This window comes from Miscanthus floridulus, chromosome 2 (genome assembly GCF_019320115.1).
Source record: "Miscanthus floridulus cultivar M001 chromosome 2, ASM1932011v1, whole genome shotgun sequence".
In the NCBI taxonomy this organism is placed as follows: Eukaryota; Viridiplantae; Streptophyta; class Magnoliopsida; order Poales; family Poaceae; genus Miscanthus; species Miscanthus floridulus.
The window spans coordinates 163,096,326-163,115,865 of NC_089581.1; the positions used below are offsets into that span (position 1 = coordinate 163,096,326).

Here is a 19,540-nt window from a genome sequence, read left to right on the forward strand (position 1 = left end):
AAATCAAATGGGAACTACATGTGTAGTAAATCAAAATCCAAGTTGAATAATCAATTAGGGCAAGTTAAACTTTCAACATCCATATAATCTTCCACATGATAATGTATCTACTGGTTCCCCATTGTGCACACTAATTTTCATTGACAATGTGGTATTGTGTTTGTTTCTTTCAGTGCACCGCTCACAAGTGCTTCATAACGCTGCCCAAACTGGCAGCGTCATCCACTTCATCGTGCTCTTCACCTCAAACTAGGCACTACAACCATCGATCGAAACGCGCCAAGTGTTCTGCTAAGGTACATCCGCATTTCTTTCGCCCTAACTCTCTTGTTTGTGACGACAAGAGCTGTTGTTTATTGGTGTTTGTACTGCAGTTCATCATACCCTACAATATAAACATGGTAACAGATGTCCACGGATCGTGCTAACTGGGATGACACCACCGTAAGGACCTTTATGGAACTTGTGATAGAACAGAAAAACCTATTGCACTGGAACCAAAGAGGCCTCACAACCTTGGGCTGGGCAAATTTGTATCCAGCATTCGCAACGGCAACGGGGTTGACGTACGAAAAGAAACAGCTGCAGAACAAGCTGAACGAGCTGAATCGTGCATATTTTACTTGGTGCGACCTTCAATCCCACACCGGCCTAGGTTGTGATCCACATACAGGCAGCGTCACAGTTGACCTCTGGCAACGGGGTACTAACTTTCACCTATTTGTTTTATAACCCCCCTCCCCCTACTAACCTCTATTAGGGATGTTCCCATTCTATTTAATTCTAACCCTTGGATCCATGGCACACGTGCAGGAAAATAGACAGTCTGCTGTGGAATGGATCAAAATGTCCAAATGCCTTGACCTACTGATAATTCTATGGGGACACACTCCCCGTGACAGGGGTACGTTGATCTCGTTTGGTGGCCATCATTGCGAGACGACACCCAACAATGACAGCCATGATAGTCCACACGAGATATTTACCAGGACCCCTTCATTGTCAAGAGTGTTAGTCAGTCCTCCAAGAGAACCACTATGGATACTCTGTCAATAGCTCGTATAGTAAGAAGAGTGCTTCTATTGATGAGTGCCTTAACAACATCACTGACCTCATTAAAAACCATAAGCTCTAGAAAGCCTGTATAAACAAGTAGGAAGAGGAGATGGACAATGTGGTGAAGATTATGAAAGAAGATGGTGTAGAAGAGGCTGATGATGCTTATACTCAGACTTTAATAATTTGTAAGGACACACTGGACTATAGAAACTTCCTCAGCATGGAAACCAAAGAGGGATGCCTTAAATTTCTGAAGATCCGATGGGATGATAGGAGATCCAGATCCAAGTAGATATTAACCGAAACAGCCCTCCTACTGTGACAGTCTCTGTTGTTTCTATTCCTACTACATTGATGTTTAGTTATATTTTGTCGCTTAGAACATTTATTAAAGTTTCCTCGTTGTAATGCGGCCTGTGATCTTAACATTGTTTGCTGGGTTTTTTCAAGTACCCAAATAAATATGTTGTGTGTGGTTATTTGGTTTGTCCAACAAACATTTCGATTTTTCATGTTCAGGAAGAGATAGTTGTTGCAGCCATCATGAAGTCGCAAGGTACAAATCATTCTGTACATTTGTTTACACATATGCAACATATGTCCCTCGCTTTCTTTTCAAGTCTATTAGCTGTCCAACATTTGTTGTGAGCCACCAGCCACATAAAAAATTGGCATTTGCCCGGAGCCCACCTGGACCACCTGCATAGTTCATTTCTTTGATATTTGCTCTATTCCATATGTGGATACATACATGCTCAATATATAATTTTGCTGCTATATGATGGTCAAGTGAGAAACCAAAAACCATGCTTCATTTTTAGGCTTTATTGTTAACTTTTAAAGATGGAGTCATTTATGCCATTTTTCTTGTGTAGTCAGCTGAGCCAGTAGAGGAGAAAAACTAGATGGTGCCACTGTCTTCAGTTGTTTTAGATTGATATGTTTCTCACATGTGAAGAACTTTACCATGTGTATGATATGAGTTCTGAATCATTAGCATAATTGATAAGTTCTACAACATTCTAGTTTGAAGTTGCATTAATATTCACTATCTGATAATTTCAGACTTAATCTTGGTTTTGTAGATGAACAACAGTGAGGAATCCGCTACCAGCGACAACTCAAGCGATGGATGCATCGGGGCTTTGGATGGCACACATGTCAAAGTTAGGGTGAACAAGTAGACTCAAAATTGACCATATAAATAGAAAAGAGATGTAACTATAAATGTTTGTGCCATTGTCGACGTGGATGGGCGCTTCACATATGTCATTGTGGGGATGGCGGGTTTAGTGCATGACATGTCGGTTCTCAAAGAATGTTGGGAGGAACCAAACTTCCCGCATCCACCAACCGGTGAGTGACTACTACCAATGAATCATGTGTTACATTGTTTCTGTAGCTTGTGCAGTCCATAAAACCTAATTATGCAATTGGTTCATGTGTTGCAGGCCGCTACTGTCTGGTGGACGCTGGTTACGTACTGGAGTCAGGATACATGGGTACTTTTAGAAATACAAGGTACCATCTGGATTATTTTAGGGGTGTACCTGTAGAGACCATGTCTCGACAGGAGAAATTTAACTTGACTCATTCTATGCTACTCAATGTTGTAGAACGGACATTTGGGGTTCTAAAAAACCAGTAATGGATTCTTGATGGGGTACTGTACTACCATCGGACAAAGCAAAAGATGATTATAATTTCTTTATTTGTACTCCACAATTACTTGTTCAGTAGGGAGCATGGATTAGGATCCTCAATCTACCCACTATCTCTCTGGATTCAGCTCAATGCTAGTAACAGTATGTCAGCGGTTAGGGAGTTTCATATCTTTGGGGATGTGGGGGACAATGATTGTGCAGAGGTGCTGTACCCATTGATGGTTGGGTCGTTGGCTTTTGCATGGGTACTGTCTTCATGCTTAATTTTGTACAGATGCCACTTAGGTCAGTAGGTAAGTGTACTGAAATGGTACCAATTGAAAATTATAGGATTGTATGCCAATGTAGGTTGATGTTGTACATGGAGTACATGCGCATATTAGAAGGCGCATGTGTTCTATAGGTGTTGCAAATGTTTTATGCAACTCCTACAAATTTTGTAAATGCTCTAGTAATCCTCCAAGTAGTAGTGTTATAGACAACTCTTGAATGTACTGCTGTAATAAATTGTTGTAATTCGATTTTAGGAATTCGAATGAGTTGTTGTAATTTCTGCAAATTGGTTCAGCTAGCAGCTGTGCCTTGTACTGCTGTTGTAATGAAGTGTTATTTCAATGGCCTTGAAAGCACATTTGAGTGAGATGTAATGAAATGATATTAGAACTGGTTGGTACTAACTTGTATGTGTTAATGCTTGTTACTTATTGATGGATATGTATTTGAATGGGTCTGAGAGCTGGCGCCAATTATGGTTCATTGGCGCCATAATTTGATTTGAATCCAGTTCATTCAAATCAAATTGCAGCAGCAGCTGGTTGGCTGACTTGTGCTGGGATGATTCAAATCAGCTGATTGACCAGCCAAGCCAGCCCAGCCAGCCAATCTAGAACAGTCGAACAGAGCCTTTGACTTCTTTATTTTTGGGTGAAGCCCTACTAAATGTTGGCTCATAAAACGTCTCCACGAGAGGAGTTACATAGGCCTTCTAGAAAAGGCTTTAGCTTTGTCTTCTTTGTTTTTTTGGGTGAAGCCTTACTAAATGTTGACTCATAAAGTGGTTTTGCGAGAGAAGTTAACATAAACCTTTTTTTTACATGTAAGCCACATGAGGACAGTCCCAATGCTAGAAACCGTACATAGTTTGTATGTGTATTAATTTGCGTAGACAGTACATTATAGAAACTATGTTTGCAATGGATAATTTTTATAGAATAACGTTTTGTCCAATTACATGTCTCTTTTCTTCCTTATCTATGTCTTATGTCTTGGTTCCCGTGTAGATATGATTTTTTACTAAGAAACCATTTCCTTCTCTTTTCTTATTAAATCGCTTGCCACATTAGCAAAAATTTTAGATGACAGGATAATAATACACATAGAAACTATGATAAATTATGTATTTTGAGTGCTCTAAACATAGCTTCGCTAGCATTTTTATGTGAAAACCATTTCTTTAGAAATCCTACCAAACGGGCCTTATTCAGGGTCCGGAAGTTCGGAGGTACCGAGGCCGCGTAACTTGGTCCAACGCACACAGCACGTGTGGGCTAGCTAACCCTTCGCGTGCGACGTCGGCCTGCTAGCCGCAAGCCCTCGAGCTCCCTGTACCCATCTCCAGTCCGTCTCTCCGCGCCTCCTCCAAGGCTCCAGTCCACGCCGCTACGCCCCCCGATCCAACCCTAACCCCCTCGCCAGCGCGTCTACCCCGCCTCCACTCCCCGGCTAGTGCCTCTCATCGGCGGCTCTCCGGTGCGTGCCCTTCGCCCTTCCTCTCATCTTTACACGCCTCCTTCCACTTCTTGCGCGTTAATCCCACCTTCCGCTCTCTGTCTCTTCGCTCTAGGGCTTCACGTTGGTCCGGGGTACGGGTACTGCGATTCGCAATGGAGCAAGATCAGAGCGCAGCTGTCGGCAGTGCGGACTCTGGTGCCGCGGCTTCTGATTTTGCGACTGGCAATCCACCTGGCTTGGCTGTGACCGGCGGAAGCGCCGTGGCCCCCGACGGTGGAGCTCAGGCAGCTGATGCCTCTGCCTACCAGGCCGAGCACACGGCGTTGAATGGGACGGCTGGCGATATGGCTAATTACCAAACAGGAGCTGCAGAGAACGGCGAAGCCGTCACCAACGAGATGGGCGAGCCAGTTCCTGAGCCATCCTACGAGGAAGGTAAATATTGCACTTGCAGGCTCGACTAGTCTGGCATCCTACCTTCTGTTTGCTCTTAACGTGCCGCTTTCTTATGCAGCTGTGCTTTCAGCAGAAGAGGCTAGATTATGGAGTGTTGTTACTGTGAATTCCTTAGATTTTAATGCCTGGACCACACTTATTGAGGAAACAGAGAAAAATGCTGAGGTAATGTTTGGTTAGCTGCTTGCCGATACAACCATTGTTGTAACATTCTTTGTGCAGCTAGCTATGTGTAAATGAGCTGATTTCGGCAGCAGCTTATAACTATAAGCTATTTGTCAATATGCAATTATTAACATTAAGCTATTTGTCAATCTGCAATTATTTGCCCATGGCTTTTATTTGGGGCATATTGTAATGATGCATTTATTTTGTTGTACGATCAGTGCTTCCTTGTTTTTCTCTCGGTCTTTATCGTGCTAGCAGACTATGGATCCTTGTGTTGCCTAAGGTCAAATTGAAGTTTTTATGCACCTAATGCTTTAGTTTCCCCTGCTGTAGTCTTGAGTGACCTTCGCTATTTTGTGTTTCGAATAAAGTATACTTAATTTGAATTCAATCTGATTAACAGTCATAAAAATCAGACCTCTTTGATTTGATGACAATCTTTGTGCTAAATCCTAATGCATGCTTTTGTATATTCTCGTCCAGAACAATATTTTGAAGATACGGAAAGTGTATGATTCGTTTCTTGCGGAATTCCCTCTTTGCTTTGGGTATTGGAAGAAATATGCTGATCATGAAGTGAGACTTGATGGCTTCAGTAAAGTTATAGAGGTGTATGAACGAGCAGTTGTTGCAGTTACTTATTCAGTGGACATTTGGTATAACTATTGTCAGTTCGCAATTTCAACATATGATGACCCAGATATCATCCGAAGGTAGCTATCCATACACAATATGCCTGTTCCAATGAAGCTTCTGTACAGGGTTTCTGTCTTCTGATTACTTGAAATGACTGGGCATTTGAGTTCTGTATTATCATACATAAATGCTTGACTAAGTTCTTAAGAATTGTCATAGCTCACTTCTGCACTTTTTGTGGGAGCATAGTCTATCTGAAAATGGACATGTAAATTTTTTCTATGTTATTAGAGTGATTGTATGCCTCTGAATTGCAACAGGCCAATGGTTAATACCATACCTACCTTTAGGGGCTAAGCATAATGTATTTATTTGGCCTTTTGTGAACTCAGTCTTGATGTAGTCATTTCTTTTGAGCCTATGTCAGTTCATACTTCATAAATTAGCTTTTATATGACATATTAACATGCTTATTTGATCAAAGATGCTTTAAACTCTACATATATGTGGCCATATAAGTAAAGTTGAAATATGCCTATCATGAATAATGTCGTCCTCCTTGGATGTAAATAGCTACTGCCTTTTCACCTGCCAGGCATCATCCATTGCATGTTCTGTTATTTTGTCTCTTGTTTTGTTGTGAACCAGTAACTCTGCTCAACCTTTGGAGTAACTTTCTCTGCCTTCTGGTTTCTTACAGACTGTTTGAACGTGGCTTGGCATACGTTGGAACAGATTATCGTTCCAATATTTTGTGGGATGAGTATATTAAGTATGAAGAGTCACTGGAGGCTTGGAGTCATCTAGCTGTTATATATACAAGAGTATTGGAGCATCCCATCCAGCAGCTTGATCGGTATTTTAATTGGTAAGTTCTTTCGTGTTATATTCAATTTTTCGAACTTTAGCTTTCTTTTGTGTTAAAATGAATATTATCTATCTTTTGTTTATCTGCGCTAATTGATAGCTTTGTTCTCTGATGAGTTGATCAATAAACATATCATTAACGACAGTCTGCCATGTGTGAACTAAAGTAATGTATGTGCATCACTATACCATTTTGGCTTTTGTGGTACTAATCATTATTTTTACGCAGCCTCAAGGAATTGGCTTCTAAGCACAGTTTTTCAGAAATACTTACTGCAGAAGAAGCCTCGGTGTATGTTGTCACGTCTGAGGCCAGTGCTCAAGCGCCTGATGGTGAGGCACATCCTGATGATGTCGATAAGCCTGGTCAACCAGAAATTTCATCTTCAACAGACGCAGAGAACCTTGCAAAGTATGTCTCCATGAGGGAAGTGATGTACAAGAAGGCTAAAGAGTATGAATCTAAGATCATTGGTTTTGAGCTAGCTATTAGAAGGCCATATTTTCACGTCAAGCCTCTTGACAATCCAGAGCTTGAAAATTGGCATAACTACCTTGACTTTATCGAGAAGGAAGAAGACATTAATAAGGTATGCTTTTACACTTCTAGAAACCCTTTGTCCTTTTTATTTAGTAGATTTTATGGAACGCTTGGAATCTTATAACTTACAATCCAGTCTTATTATCTCCACTATATCCTTTAACGGCTAGTATTTGGACGAAGCTTCCTTTGTAATGGGATATTGAACTGAGGATAGAGCGTGGACATAATGTTTGGTTTCGATGAGGCTAAGTACTCCAAACTTTCATTTGGCAGTGGTCGTTCTGGGTTCATGATATATGGTACCAAATACCAGTTTTGAATTTTTAATCTCATATATGCAGGTATTTGCTTAATGCTCACCTTCTTAACCATCTATCTATCGAGCAGGATGGTCCCTCCTTTCTTATGGAGGGGCCTCCATAATCAGCTAATGGAGTAATCTGTGTGAACTTCTCTTTTTTTTGTCAATACCATATCCTTACTATCATTATTTACCCCCTTTACTTCCTCTTATACACAAGATTTCTGATGGCATGCTAAACTGTTTTCAGGTTATCAAATTGTATGAAAGGTGTGTAATTGCATGTGCTAATTATTCAGAATTCTGGATCCGCTATGTGCAATGTATGGAGGATAAAGGGAGTCTAGACCTAGCAAACAATGCCCTGGCTCGTGCTACTCATGTGTTTGTCAAGGTATTATTTCATAACTAGTATGACAATGTGCTTCTCCCACTAAAAGTGTAGGGTGTGTTAGGATTCAGAAAAGCAACACTGTAAATTTTGGTCATCAATTAGTAAAAACATATGTATGTTTAGTGCACAAAAGATGCATCAATAGATTTACACGTCTTTTAGTAATAAAATATTTTTTTAGTAATTGATAATGTAAGAGAAATTAATGATCAAAGAATACCTTGAAGGACTTCCTCAAATCCTGTTACACCTTGGGAAAAGAAATTTAGGGAATACATGATGACACTTTATGTTTTTACCTTGTAGCATTCCATTTCCTCTTATCTTGCATGTTCCGTATACTCCTGTATGCATATGTACTATCAGCTAGGTTCCAATGCGGATCTAACCAAAATTCTGTCTCTCATATTCATGGTTGTATTTTTCGCTGTGGCATGTCATCTTAGATGAGTGTTTCTTCTATTCCAGATTCCATATTGCCATTAAGGAACGCCATCAAAAAGAACAAAATGGATACACAATACATAAAGTTTACATAGTTTGTAGGATTTCTAATGTATATATACTCTATGGATTTTTCTGTTAGTGTTCTGATTTGGGATTGGATTTCCAAAACTTTAGATTGGACACTGATACTTTGAGAAGCATTAAAACTTGAAACTATACTGTCATGGTCAATTTTGGTTTATAAGATCTGAAATAAAGCTCCCTGAAATTCGATGAGCTAAATGAGAATATATTGCTAATATCTACACACTGGTTCTTTTTTCTGTTTCACAGAAGCAGCCAGAGATCCATCTGTTTAGTGCGCGCTTTAAGGAGCTTAATGGGGATATTTCTGGTGCACGTGCAGAATATCAGCATCTTTACTCAGATTTATGTCCTGGCTTTCTAGAGGCCATTGTGAAGCATTCTAATATGGAACACCGACTGGTATGACTTTGTACTAACAACTATCATGTTCCTTTTTCATTTTTAATGTGCAAGAGTTTGTTTAAGCTGTCTATGTTTGTAGGGAGAGAGAGAATTATCCTGCACAGTTTATGAAAAGGCCATCGCTGCTGAGAAGGGAAAGGAACAGAGCCAGCTCTTGCCAACATTGCTTATTCAGTACTCCCGTTTCTTATTTTTGGTAATTTTTTATCACAATATATCTTATTAGTATTATTAATATTATTGAAGTGTGAAAACCCCATCATTCACATGTCTGTCTAAATTATTATACAAAAATACGCCTTTCTGTAAGTTTTTCAGACGATCAAAACTTATGATAAGATGATTTCATCTACTGTACATCTTACGATAGCTTTCTGAAGCACTCCAGTTTTGTTTGAATCTAGCCATCTAGGAGATGTCGTTTCTTTTTTCTTTTTATTTGTTTGACCAATAGTTGATTGAGTTAAACAACAGCCATATTAGTGAATTTAATGTGTTCCTTGAAATGTGTAGGCCGTCCGAGACTTGGAGAAGGCAAGGGAGATATTAAATGTGCTGCATGAGCAGTTAAATGTAACAAAGCCAGTGCTTGAGGTTAAAACTTTTACGATGTATACAAAATTATTTCAATTTCTTTTCTTCGTTTCCCCTAATTTAACTAGTGTTACATATATTTTACAGGCTGTCATCCATCTAGAGTCGATTTTTCCATGCGAAAAGCGTATTGAATTTTTAGACTCACTTGTGGAGAAGTTTGTTACACCTGAATCATCTCAGGGAGAGGTGGCAAGTCTAGTTGACAAAGAAGAAATGTCTTCCATTTTTTTAGAGGTAAAATATGGTTTGGTTTTGGGAACATAAAGTAGATTGTAATACCATTGGATTGCTATTAAGGATAAATGTTAATTGTAGTCATTTGGGAACTTGAAGGGCGGGCCTGGTGCAAGCGGTAGAGTCTTACTGCCTGTGACCGGAAGGTCCCGGGTTCGAGTCGCGGTCTCCTCGCATTGCACAGGCGAGGGTAAGGCTTGCCACTAACACCCTTCCCCAGACCCCGCACAGAGCGGGAGCTCTCTGCACTGGGTACACCCTTTTTTTTTAGTCATTTGGGAACTTGAAGTATTAACTATTAAGTGATCATTTTGGAACATGAAATATGCATCTGCTTTTAATCTTGGACCATCATATATAACTGTTAAATATTATTTAATTGCTGGGCTTTGGCAACATGAAGGAGATTGTAATACTGTTTGGAAATTTTGATTTCGAGCCAAGTTCTGCATTTTTTATTTTGTTTAGGTAATGCAATAGAAGTTGTATATAGATGTGGAACTCTCCTTAAAGTCAAAGACACAATTAATCTCGATGATCTCTGTATGCACAGTTATCAAATATGGTAATCTTCTAATGTTAGTTCTATGTAAGATAGACTTCTGTTTGGGGTTTCTGACCTAAAGTCAAAGTTTTTGCTATTTTATTTTTGGCCTCATCCAGCTTGATAGATTATTGATTCTTTTCTGATTTGTCTGTAGTTTTTGGATCTCTTTGGGGATGCGAAGTCAATCAAGAAGGCTTTAACTCGGCATACAACTCTCTTTTCATGTAAGAGAAGCATTCTGCCATCAAAGAAACGGAAAGCAGATGATGCTATTGTGTCAGACAGGGACAAATTTGCTAAAACTGGAGCTACACAGTCAGCCACGGGAACTGATCCAAATGCTTCCAATCCTCCTGTTTGGCCTGCAACTTCTGAAGCATCTGGGCAGCAATGGGGAGCTTCTTATGCACAGCAGGTCACATTCATTTAAATCTGCATGTTTTAGTTCTATGATTTTCTTTGCTGCACTGATCAAGATAAGATACATTTTGGAAAAGAAAAGTGACATTGCTGATTGTATTTCTAATTCCTCCCCAACAGTGGACAGAAGTTTGGTGGTTATTTTTCTCAATGCCTCTTGTTATTCTTCGTGAATTTGTAGCTATCGCGCACGTTAACTAAGCTATTGCAATGTTGAAACATGTTGATTCTGGAACCCTTTTTGCGAGTTGTTTTTTTATTCCTATGATTCTTTCGCAACTTAGGATTGAATCATCCACAGAGCTTTTGATTTTAAGAAATAGTCACTCTTATTATTTGTCTGGCTATAAATTTGTGCTATAGTGGTTTGACTGTATATTTTTGTGTATTGACTTCAAACTTTTTTCATTGTAGGCTGCATATCCTGCATATGGAACTTATGACTACAGCCATCAAATGCCTCAGCCTGCTCCTCAAGCAGCTGCCTATGGTGCTTATCCTCCAACATACTCTGCTCAGGTATTGTGTTTGTTTTCTGCCTAAATTTACAGAATGCTTCTCAATTATAGCACATTAAGGTATCTTCCTAAATTTTGTTGCAAATGAATGACTGACATGTCATGCACTCTTCCCTCCGTCCAGATTATCTACTTGTATTCAGTTTTGAAATCAGGAAAATAACATTAGGGTATCAATTTGAGTTTAAAAAGGTTGGGTCACGACAGAGTTAAGCTACTCAACATTTGTGTTTTGGGTTGTAACTGAAGTCTTTAGTTCTTTTTTTCAAGAATTTCCTTAAGTTCATAGCTTGCTCTATTCTGGTGTGGACTAGTTCGGAAGCAGTCTTTACCCAAACATGGCACTGTTAGATAGTTGCATGTGATCTGTTTAACTAAGCAGGTGATAACATTAAGTCTACTGGTAACAACTGTTTTTTCTAGCACGACTCCTATTGTTCAGGTGACTGAACGAGAATCCACTCAGTTGACTGTGTGAACATGTGTTTGGTATAGGGTTAGAGGGGCTGTTGGGTTGCCAAGGTTCTTTGACCTCTGTTGATCAAGCTTGTGCATAGGGAGCAGTTCTGGCAGGTATGGGGTGGTGCATTAGGACGCACCGGAATTGGGATAGGTGATAGATTTCCAGGGTGGGTGAGAAAAATGGAACCGCTGGAGGGCGCCGAGAACGCTGCTGTACATATGGATATTGGGTGGGGGTGGGGCGAGCAGCTGAAAACAATGCGTGAGGGAAACACCGTCACAAATGGCTGGGCCACTGGTTTAGTGGTTTGGCATCAGATGTTTGATACATGATGACTGGAAACTGCATAGTTTTCAGTTAGCTTGGTATTAGCGTTGCCTATTTAACCACATCTTATTTGTTATACGAGTATACAGTCGGTGTAACCACTAGCAGATATGAACCAGCTGTAGCTTATATGTAGTTACGTATGTTACATGCGCATTGGTCTTGAGAGAGAGTATCATGCTCGCTATTAGCATTTAGCTGGAGCTACTTGATATACTTAATTGTCCAGTAATCTTGTTTCTATCTTGGTCACCATAGTAGCTTTGAAATTGTCGAAGGATTCTGTCTGATGCAAACTGTTGTGCATACTGTAGGCTTATACACAACAAAGCTACGCACAACCTGCAGCAATTCCAGCAGCACCAGTGCCAGCAGTGGTACCAGCAGCTACACCGGCATCAGCTTACCCTCAGCAGCCTGCGGCAGCTCCTCAACCTTATTATGGCACAACCTACTACTGATCAGTAATCTTGGATGGCGATCCGGCGAGCTTGTTTATCAGCCTTTTGGCATGTGTGGTTCTGCAGTCTAATCAGCAGGCTTCTCAATACGAGAGGTCAAAGGCATTGCAAGACCCTCTGTACTGCCATTGTTTAGCTCCCCTTTAGACGGATGCTATGGACGAGATGATCACTTGAGAACAAATTTGAGATTTGTATAGTCAGCATTTTTGTTGCTAGCATCTGTCGCTAGGAATTGCCATTGTTTTCTTGCAATAGCGTAATTTTTAATGTAGACGAGATAGCAGCGTTAACCATGCATATGAACATATAATCGATATTATTCACTGTTCATGACCCCTTTCGGAGTGCAAAATTGTTTCCACCACTGGAGATAACGAAAATCCTGTCAATCACGCGCACGGGTGAAGCCTGCCGAACAGATTGTCAGCTAATGTCTCAAGATCTGCGACTACACAGTTCACTGATTTATACTGTGTCTCAAAAGAGCTCCAAGAGTCACTCTAAGTCAAACTATCTAGAGTTTGACTAATTTGGAAGGGAGATTAGTAACTTTATAAGGAAGAGTGATAATATATATAACACCAAATATTCTGAAAATGTCACTTTGACTAATTTGGAAGGGAGATTCAGTAGCTTTATAAGGAAGAGTAACATTATATATAACACCGAATAAGCATATTCTGAAAATGTATTTTATGGCGTACATAGTGATACTAGTATGATGTCATAAATATTGGCGTAATTTTAAGTAGATTTTATCAAATTTAAAATAATTTGACTTAGGATGACTCTAGAAATTGATTTATTTTGGGCCGGATGGTGTACTGTCATAATTCCCTTCATTCATAAACTGGCCGCTCTGCCTGTATGGCAGTGCACACGCACTCTCGTGCCCCGCGGGTTTGCTACACGTAGGAGTACGTAGCGATCGCGATGCGAGAATATTCAGGCAAGCGTCCGGCATTTGACGCAGCGACGTGAGGATATTCAGGCAGGTGCCCGGACTTCGACGCAGCCACAACGGTGGACACGAGACCGAATATGTGCCCAACGCAGGCGGATAAGCCGCGCTCGGTCGAACGCACCGAAACATGCGACAGCGCCAGAAGCCGAAATCGCGTCGTCATTGCACCCTCGTGAGTCGTGACGGCACGAGTGAGGGCGGGCGCGCTGATGAAGCAAAGCGACCGCATCGGCGCCGCGGTCTCCACGCCCAAAGCGCGCCGTCGCCCTCTCGCTCTTGTCTCGTTTGCCACGGCGCCTCGTCTTTGCCGGCTCCGCGTGTCCCTGCGGATTTGCCTATATATATATCTATCCGTCTTGCCCCGATCTCCTCGTCGCACGGTCGGCGGCCCATCGTCGTCTTGCACGCACGCTTGGGCTTGTCTGTCTGTTCAGTCTCCAGTCCCAGCGAGATCTGTCGATGCACCTGTGCTGTGAACGACCTACCTAGCTTAGCTCAGCTCAGTTCTTGCACTAGGCACGTAAGCTTTCCTGTCGATATCTTGGGAGAAACAGAGCCCTGCAAAAATTTTCTTCAGTCGCCCATCTCGTTCGGTCTCTGAGTTGTCACTGTGTAAACATAGATATAAAATGTTACTATTGCTTATGGGGTGCAGGAAACCGCACGATAACCGATGGCCGAGATCGACACTACACCATTCGACCGGGGAAGCGATCAAAGCAGGCTCAGGGCGCGTTTAGTTCCGAAAATTTTTGGCTTTTGGCTACTGTAGTACTTTCGTTTGCATTTGACAAAAATTATCCTAATTATGGACTATTTAGGCTTAAAAGATTCGTCTCACGATTTTTCGGCCAACTGTGTAGTTAGTTTTTTTTCGTCTATATTTAGTATTCCATACATGTGCCGTAAGATTCGATGTGACGGGAGAATCTTGAAAATTTTTGGTTCTTGGGTTGTAACTAAACGGGGCCTTAGTCGAGACGAGAATGTGCGTCACTAGCTGTAATTACACTCGCTATTTCCATTTTGCTTCGTTCTAACGCTGACATGAATCAATCACACACATGCTTGTTTTGTTGGTACTAAAACGCATATGCAGGAGGAACATCAGATCGCCATCTTAACCAAGGAGCTCGCGACCTGCAAGCTGCAGCTGGAAGTGAGAGAGAACCAGCACAAGCAAGCCACGATGCAGATCGAGGCTCTGCAGAAGGCCGTGCAGGAGCTGTCGGGCCAGTACGCGAAAGACTGCATGGACGCGCACCTCCGCGTAGCCCAGCTGGAGGTGGAGAACATCAGCATCATGAGCCGGCAGTCGGAGACGGGCGGCGAGTGCGAGGCCCTGAGGGGCGAGCTGGCCGCCGTGAGGGCCGACCTCGACGCCGCCAGGGCGTCGGTCGCCTTCGTGCTGCGGGAGGTGGAGGCCATGGAGACGAGGGCCATCCTGGAGAGGGAGGGCACCAAGGGCGCCCTGGCGCGGATACTGCAGCTCAACGAGGCGGTCCTGTCGTCCGCCGTCGCGGCGATCAGGGCGGAGGAGGAGGGGTCCGTCTTCTTTCAGGACTCCACGCTGCAGTTGCTTGACTCTGACAGGAATCTGGAGGTGATCAGGAGGCAGATTGAGATGATGGAGCGCATGGAGATGCTGGCGAAGACGGTGGAAGTCGAGTACCTGCGGGCGGAGCTGAAGCAGGCCAAGGAGATTTACGTGTCGCCGCCGCGAGATTCTGATGCAACGACGGTGCTCAGTGCTGCCGGTTGCAGCAACTTGGATGGTCATGATCAGGTTCAGGGACGTGAACAAACAGCAGTGGAAGATACTGAAGCGGAGCGCTGGAATTCACGTTTCAGCACTCACCAGGATTATCCTTTGTCTCTGATGAGATCTTCAGAAAGGATTCTCATGCCGTTCCATCTGGTGGCAGTCAGATGGAATTTGGTATATCCGAGGATTTAGCTGAGAATCAGAATAAACAAGGAGCAGCAGTGATGGTTGGGGACACGACAGTGGCTGAAGGGAACTCCGATGCTCAAGAAACAAGATGCCTTGTTGCTAAAATCTCTGGAGAAGATAACTATGCCAATCAACCACGTGTCAAATTTAAATGTACCTGAAGCTGACAGCAGTCAGGAACCAGCTGAGCCGGATGGCGCACTTCCAGACTTCACGACGTGCCAAGCGAATGATGTCATTGTGCAAGATCACGTGGATACGAAGGCTGACGCCAGCTTTGTCCTCGAGAGTTCCAGGGACGATTTCCAGAGCGTGCACTCTGATGACAAGGACGTCATCAGCATCGCCGAGGCTGACGACGTCGCGAGCGCAGCGAACCAAGAACCACGAGCAGAGCCGGCCGCAGCTCCGACCTCCACGCCGCGAGAAGGCAGCTCAGATACCTGCGCCTTCGCCACGGAGATCGTCTCCAAAGACGAGGACGAGTTCTACACGAAGGAGCTGGAGTCCGAGCCGGGGCAGGGGACCAGGAAGCTAGACGGGTACGTGCTCGTGTCGACGGGCGGCGACGCCGGCGCCGACGTCGCGGTCAAGGACAAGCAGCTGGACGAGGCGCGCACGGAGATCAGCGACCTGCGGTTCAGCCTGGAGGAGGCCGTGCGGCGGGCGGAGCTGGCCGAGGAGGCCAAGGCGGCGCTGGAGCGGGAGCTGTGGCAGGAGATCAGGAGGAAGCACACCCCGTCGCTTCGGCGCGCGACGTCGGACTCGGAGGACGGCTGGCGCCCGGCGGCGGCGCGCGAAGGGGCTCGTCCGACTACGCCCACGCGGCCGCGGCCGACGTCGTCTAGTACGTCAGGGACGCCGTCCAGGGCACTGAGGAGTGCCCGGCCGGGAGGAGAGGACATGCCGCCGCCGCGCTGCTTGACGCTGGGAAAGGTGCTGAACATGAAGTGAATGTTCCGTTTCAGTCTTGCCGCTGCAGAAAGCCTGGACTCGTGTATTGAAGGATTGATATCTTTGCTCAATATTAGAATTAAAAAGCCTGTCACCTTTCCAACAAGTATAAGTGCTATATCTTCAAATGCTACGTACAAAGTAGTACTGTATTGTTTTTTTTTAAACGGGAGCTACTTTATTTCTCAAATTATAAGGAGCGGGGCCTGTCTGGAACTAAATAATTAGCTATTAATCGAAGTGAGGTGAATGTATTACAGGATATTCAATCATTAATAGAGCGATCCAATTAATTAATTCACACTAATCTCACGCGGAGACTGTGTCCAATTTCCCATCATGGGCCGTTGGTGATGTTGCGTTAACTATATTTAAACCCTCATGGCTTCTTAAGGGGTTTTGGCTATGCCTTCTCTATCGTTTCAGATGGAGCCCTACTTAATATTAGCTCATAAAACAGTTTCGTCCTACTTAATATTACCTCTAAGACAGTTCCACGAGAGCGAGGGAAATCCGTTTTTTTTATGATAGAAGAAGGATGAAACCACCTAAGGCCATATTCGTTTGTCTTATAATCTATACTTTTTTAGCTTGTTTTTTAGTCAGAACAATGTTTTTCTCTCATAACAAATCAGTCGGAACAGTGTTTCGGTTTATTTTTTCAGCAAAGCGAATGGGGCCGGAACAGTCTGGCTTCTCTTGCTTTTTCTTAGGTGAAGCCGCTTGTAAAGAAGCTTTGATCGTGCAATGCCCAGCATGCGGGATTTTTTTTTATTGTTTTTTCTCTTTATTTTTTGTAATAATTAAGTGTGTTCAGTTTGTCTTTTCTATAAGGCATTGGTCGACTTTCTATGCAACGCCCTATCTGTCGTTTTGGTATTTTATTTTGAGGGAAGCTATTCTTTTTATTAAAGGACAAGGACATCGGAGTAACGAGAAAATAGTTTCTTAACTTTAATTTGGGTCATTGGGCGCTAAAAGAAAATGACCAGATGGCTCCCTTCGTGGGGTGGCGCAAGAGAAAAAAAAGGACATGACACAATGTATATAGCATAGCACAAGGAGCACACCTGAACGTTCAACCTGCTGTTGCTGGTTGATGAGGACATGACACCATGTATATGATCATGTTTGGCGCATGATATGAAGGGGGTAGGAGGCTAGTAAGGGTGTCCAAATTAAGAAGGAGCTCCGAGGCTAATTCGGTTCGAATCCCCGAGGTGAAGACCCAAAGCAACTCAAGTTCAAGTCTGCCTCAGCCTCAAGGACCAGTCTGCCTTAAACTGGTCACCCAGGACGCATCCAGACTCCATTTTTGACGATACACATATGGTTGGAAAGCTAATTTGATAAAGAAGTCAATCCAAGTGGTCTCACATCAAAAGACCTTCGGAATCAACGGAAATTGTCGAAACAAGTCAGCGTCCAGAATCCAGGGTGCTACGACACCGTCTTTTGGTCCGTTGGACCGTGTATCGTGTTTGAACCCATTAGGGGGCGCGTCCAGAGAGGTGACGCCCAAGACTCTATAAATAGCAGTCGTCGCTCTCCTTAGGGTTTGTGTTTTGTTTAATTCTTGATTTTCTCGTGAAACAGACATCGTTTTGCTGCAACTGTGCCGCCAAGGCTGGTTGCTATGAACTAGGGTCCCAGTTCTTAATCTTATTCGCCTGTGGCGATTAGTCCTTTCGAATAAAGACTTGAACTCATTCTTGTTATCATAAGCCTCATATTTATTTGCAATTTCAGATTGCGTTCATCCCGTTCTTGCTTGTATTCTTGATTCGCTTGCAGGAAAGCCTTCTCGGTGAGGTTAATCGCGTTCGCGTGGTTGATAACCAACGGAGCAGTGGTGTAACGGTTGCGGGGATCCGAATCAGTCTTGGTTCGAAGCCTAGATCGTGAACATCAAGTCTCCACCAATCAACGCTATCATACCTTTTGGAAGATCGAACCTAGTCTATATCAAGTGGTATCAGAGACCTTGTTGCCCGTTAGGTATACTTTTACTTTCCCTTTTAGATTGTTACTGGTTTTGCATTACCTATAGTCCACAAAAAACCAAAAAATATATATATACTACCACAAATTCCCTGTCCTACCGCCCCTTTGTGCCGCTACAATTTTTTAGATTCGGTTTGCTTTTATGAATTTTAGTCCCTCGTTTTGTCTTTGAGTTCGTCGTGCTTAGGTCTTGTTCTTTGTTTGGGTTGCGTGAGTTTGCGTCCTCTTGATTGGTGTCTTTCACAGCAGCAAATAGAAAGTCTATTGTCGAGTACGCTCGGTGGAGGTTAATTCTTGCGCAAGTTGAAAAAGAAAGGAAATTATTAATTGCAGTGTTTGTTTCCTTTGGAAAGAAATACGTCCAAGTTATTGCTGGTTAGGTGTGACCCTTTTGGGCATCTATCTAATTCAGATTTTCCTTGTGCTGATCAGAAGGAAAAGGAAAGTTCCCTGCAACAGTTTTTGTTGCTCGTCCAGTCACATATTCCTTTGGCCAATTTCCAATTGTTTGGTGCATTAAAAGGACACAAAAATTATCACCCGAGAATCTGTCAGGGTGTCCATATCTAGGCCATTATCCTAAATCACGATTGTTCTTCATCACTATTTTTTTCTCATGAGTTGGCTTATGTATTGGTCTGTATTAATCTATTGCAGCACTTTTATGAGAATTCAAAAAAAGGAAAGAGTAAAAGGCAAAGTGGTGCACAAAAAAAAGAGCCGCACCTAATAAAAAAGAGAAAGAAAATAAAGAAAAAAAGGAGAAAAAAAGTGTGAAAAAATTCAGAGGTGCTTGCATCCTTTTGAGTCCTTGTATTGTTGCTTGCATGAACAAAGTCTAGGACAATCTTAGGCCGACGATATAGACTAGCTTGGGACTACTTTTCAGTTTTGCAATTTCTAAATTAAATTATTGCTATTCCTTGCTACTATATTGTGCCTGTCCAAGCACCACTTTCTTCTAACCAAGTACAGGTTCGCCTTGCAACTGTTACACTCAAGCTACAACGGTATCACAGTCACCGACCGATTGCACCGCCTGTTTCTTTGGTAAGAACACTTATAAGACCGTGGTAAGACGCTTGAGAGTGTGTGACTTTACTCCTTGACCACATCCTATAGTAGCTGATAGGAAAATATATACTTGTGTGTTTTCTTCTTTGATTCTAACAATGACAGGTTGTTCGTATCCACCAACTTATGATGGTATATGTGCTGATGAGTACATGAAGTGGGAAATTACCATAGATAATATATTTGCTACTCGCTTTATGTGTCCAAGGAGAAAGATAAAAAATGCAGCTAGTGTTTTACGACATTTTGCTTTATCTTGGTGGG

General features: G+C 42.7%; 2 protein-coding genes across 2 annotated transcripts; both read left to right on the plus strand.

Annotated features, from left to right (window-relative positions):
• The first annotated feature begins 4,316 nt into the window (after nucleotides 1-4,316).
• Nucleotides 4,317-12,659, plus strand: LOC136535533 (pre-mRNA-processing factor 39-1-like). Its single transcript, XM_066527823.1, has 14 exons — nucleotides 4,317-4,472; nucleotides 4,567-4,889; nucleotides 4,969-5,075; nucleotides 5,562-5,791; nucleotides 6,415-6,582; nucleotides 6,811-7,171; nucleotides 7,677-7,820; nucleotides 8,601-8,753; nucleotides 8,836-8,952; nucleotides 9,270-9,350; nucleotides 9,438-9,587; nucleotides 10,289-10,549; nucleotides 10,969-11,073; nucleotides 12,177-12,659. The coding sequence occupies exons 2-14, from the start codon at nucleotides 4,607-4,609 to the stop codon at nucleotides 12,321-12,323; spliced, it is 2,307 nt and encodes a 768-aa protein (XP_066383920.1). The 5' UTR covers nucleotides 4,317-4,472; nucleotides 4,567-4,606; the 3' UTR covers nucleotides 12,324-12,659.
• A 1,719-nt stretch (nucleotides 12,660-14,378) lies between these two features.
• On the plus strand, nucleotides 14,379-16,387 carry LOC136537370 (uncharacterized). The gene is made up of 3 exons (XM_066529361.1): nucleotides 14,379-15,229; nucleotides 15,362-15,832; nucleotides 15,869-16,387. The coding sequence occupies exons 1-3, from the start codon at nucleotides 14,384-14,386 to the stop codon at nucleotides 16,196-16,198; spliced, it is 1,647 nt and encodes a 548-aa protein (XP_066385458.1). The 5' UTR covers nucleotides 14,379-14,383; the 3' UTR covers nucleotides 16,199-16,387.
• The last annotated feature ends 3,153 nt before the right edge of the window (nucleotides 16,388-19,540 follow it).

Bases quoted from the DNA above. Each gene is read 5' to 3' on its own strand.
- LOC136537370 (XM_066529361.1), top strand. From the start codon at position 14,384: ATGCAGGAGGAACATCAGATCGCCATCTTAACCAAGGAGCTCGCGACC. The intron at 15,230-15,361 runs GTATATCCGAGG...TCTCTGGAGAAG, and splicing joins TGGCAGTCAGATGGAATTTG to ATAACTATGCCAATCAACCA. The intron at 15,833-15,868 runs GTCAAGGACAAG...GCGCGCACGGAG, and splicing joins ACGCCGGCGCCGACGTCGCG to ATCAGCGACCTGCGGTTCAG.
- LOC136535533 (XM_066527823.1), top strand. From the start codon at position 4,607: ATGGAGCAAGATCAGAGCGCAGCTGTCGGCAGTGCGGACTCTGGTGCC. The intron at 9,588-10,288 runs GTAAAATATGGT...ATTTGTCTGTAG, and splicing joins TGTCTTCCATTTTTTTAGAG to TTTTTGGATCTCTTTGGGGA. The intron at 10,550-10,968 runs GTCACATTCATT...TTTTCATTGTAG, and splicing joins GAGCTTCTTATGCACAGCAG to GCTGCATATCCTGCATATGG.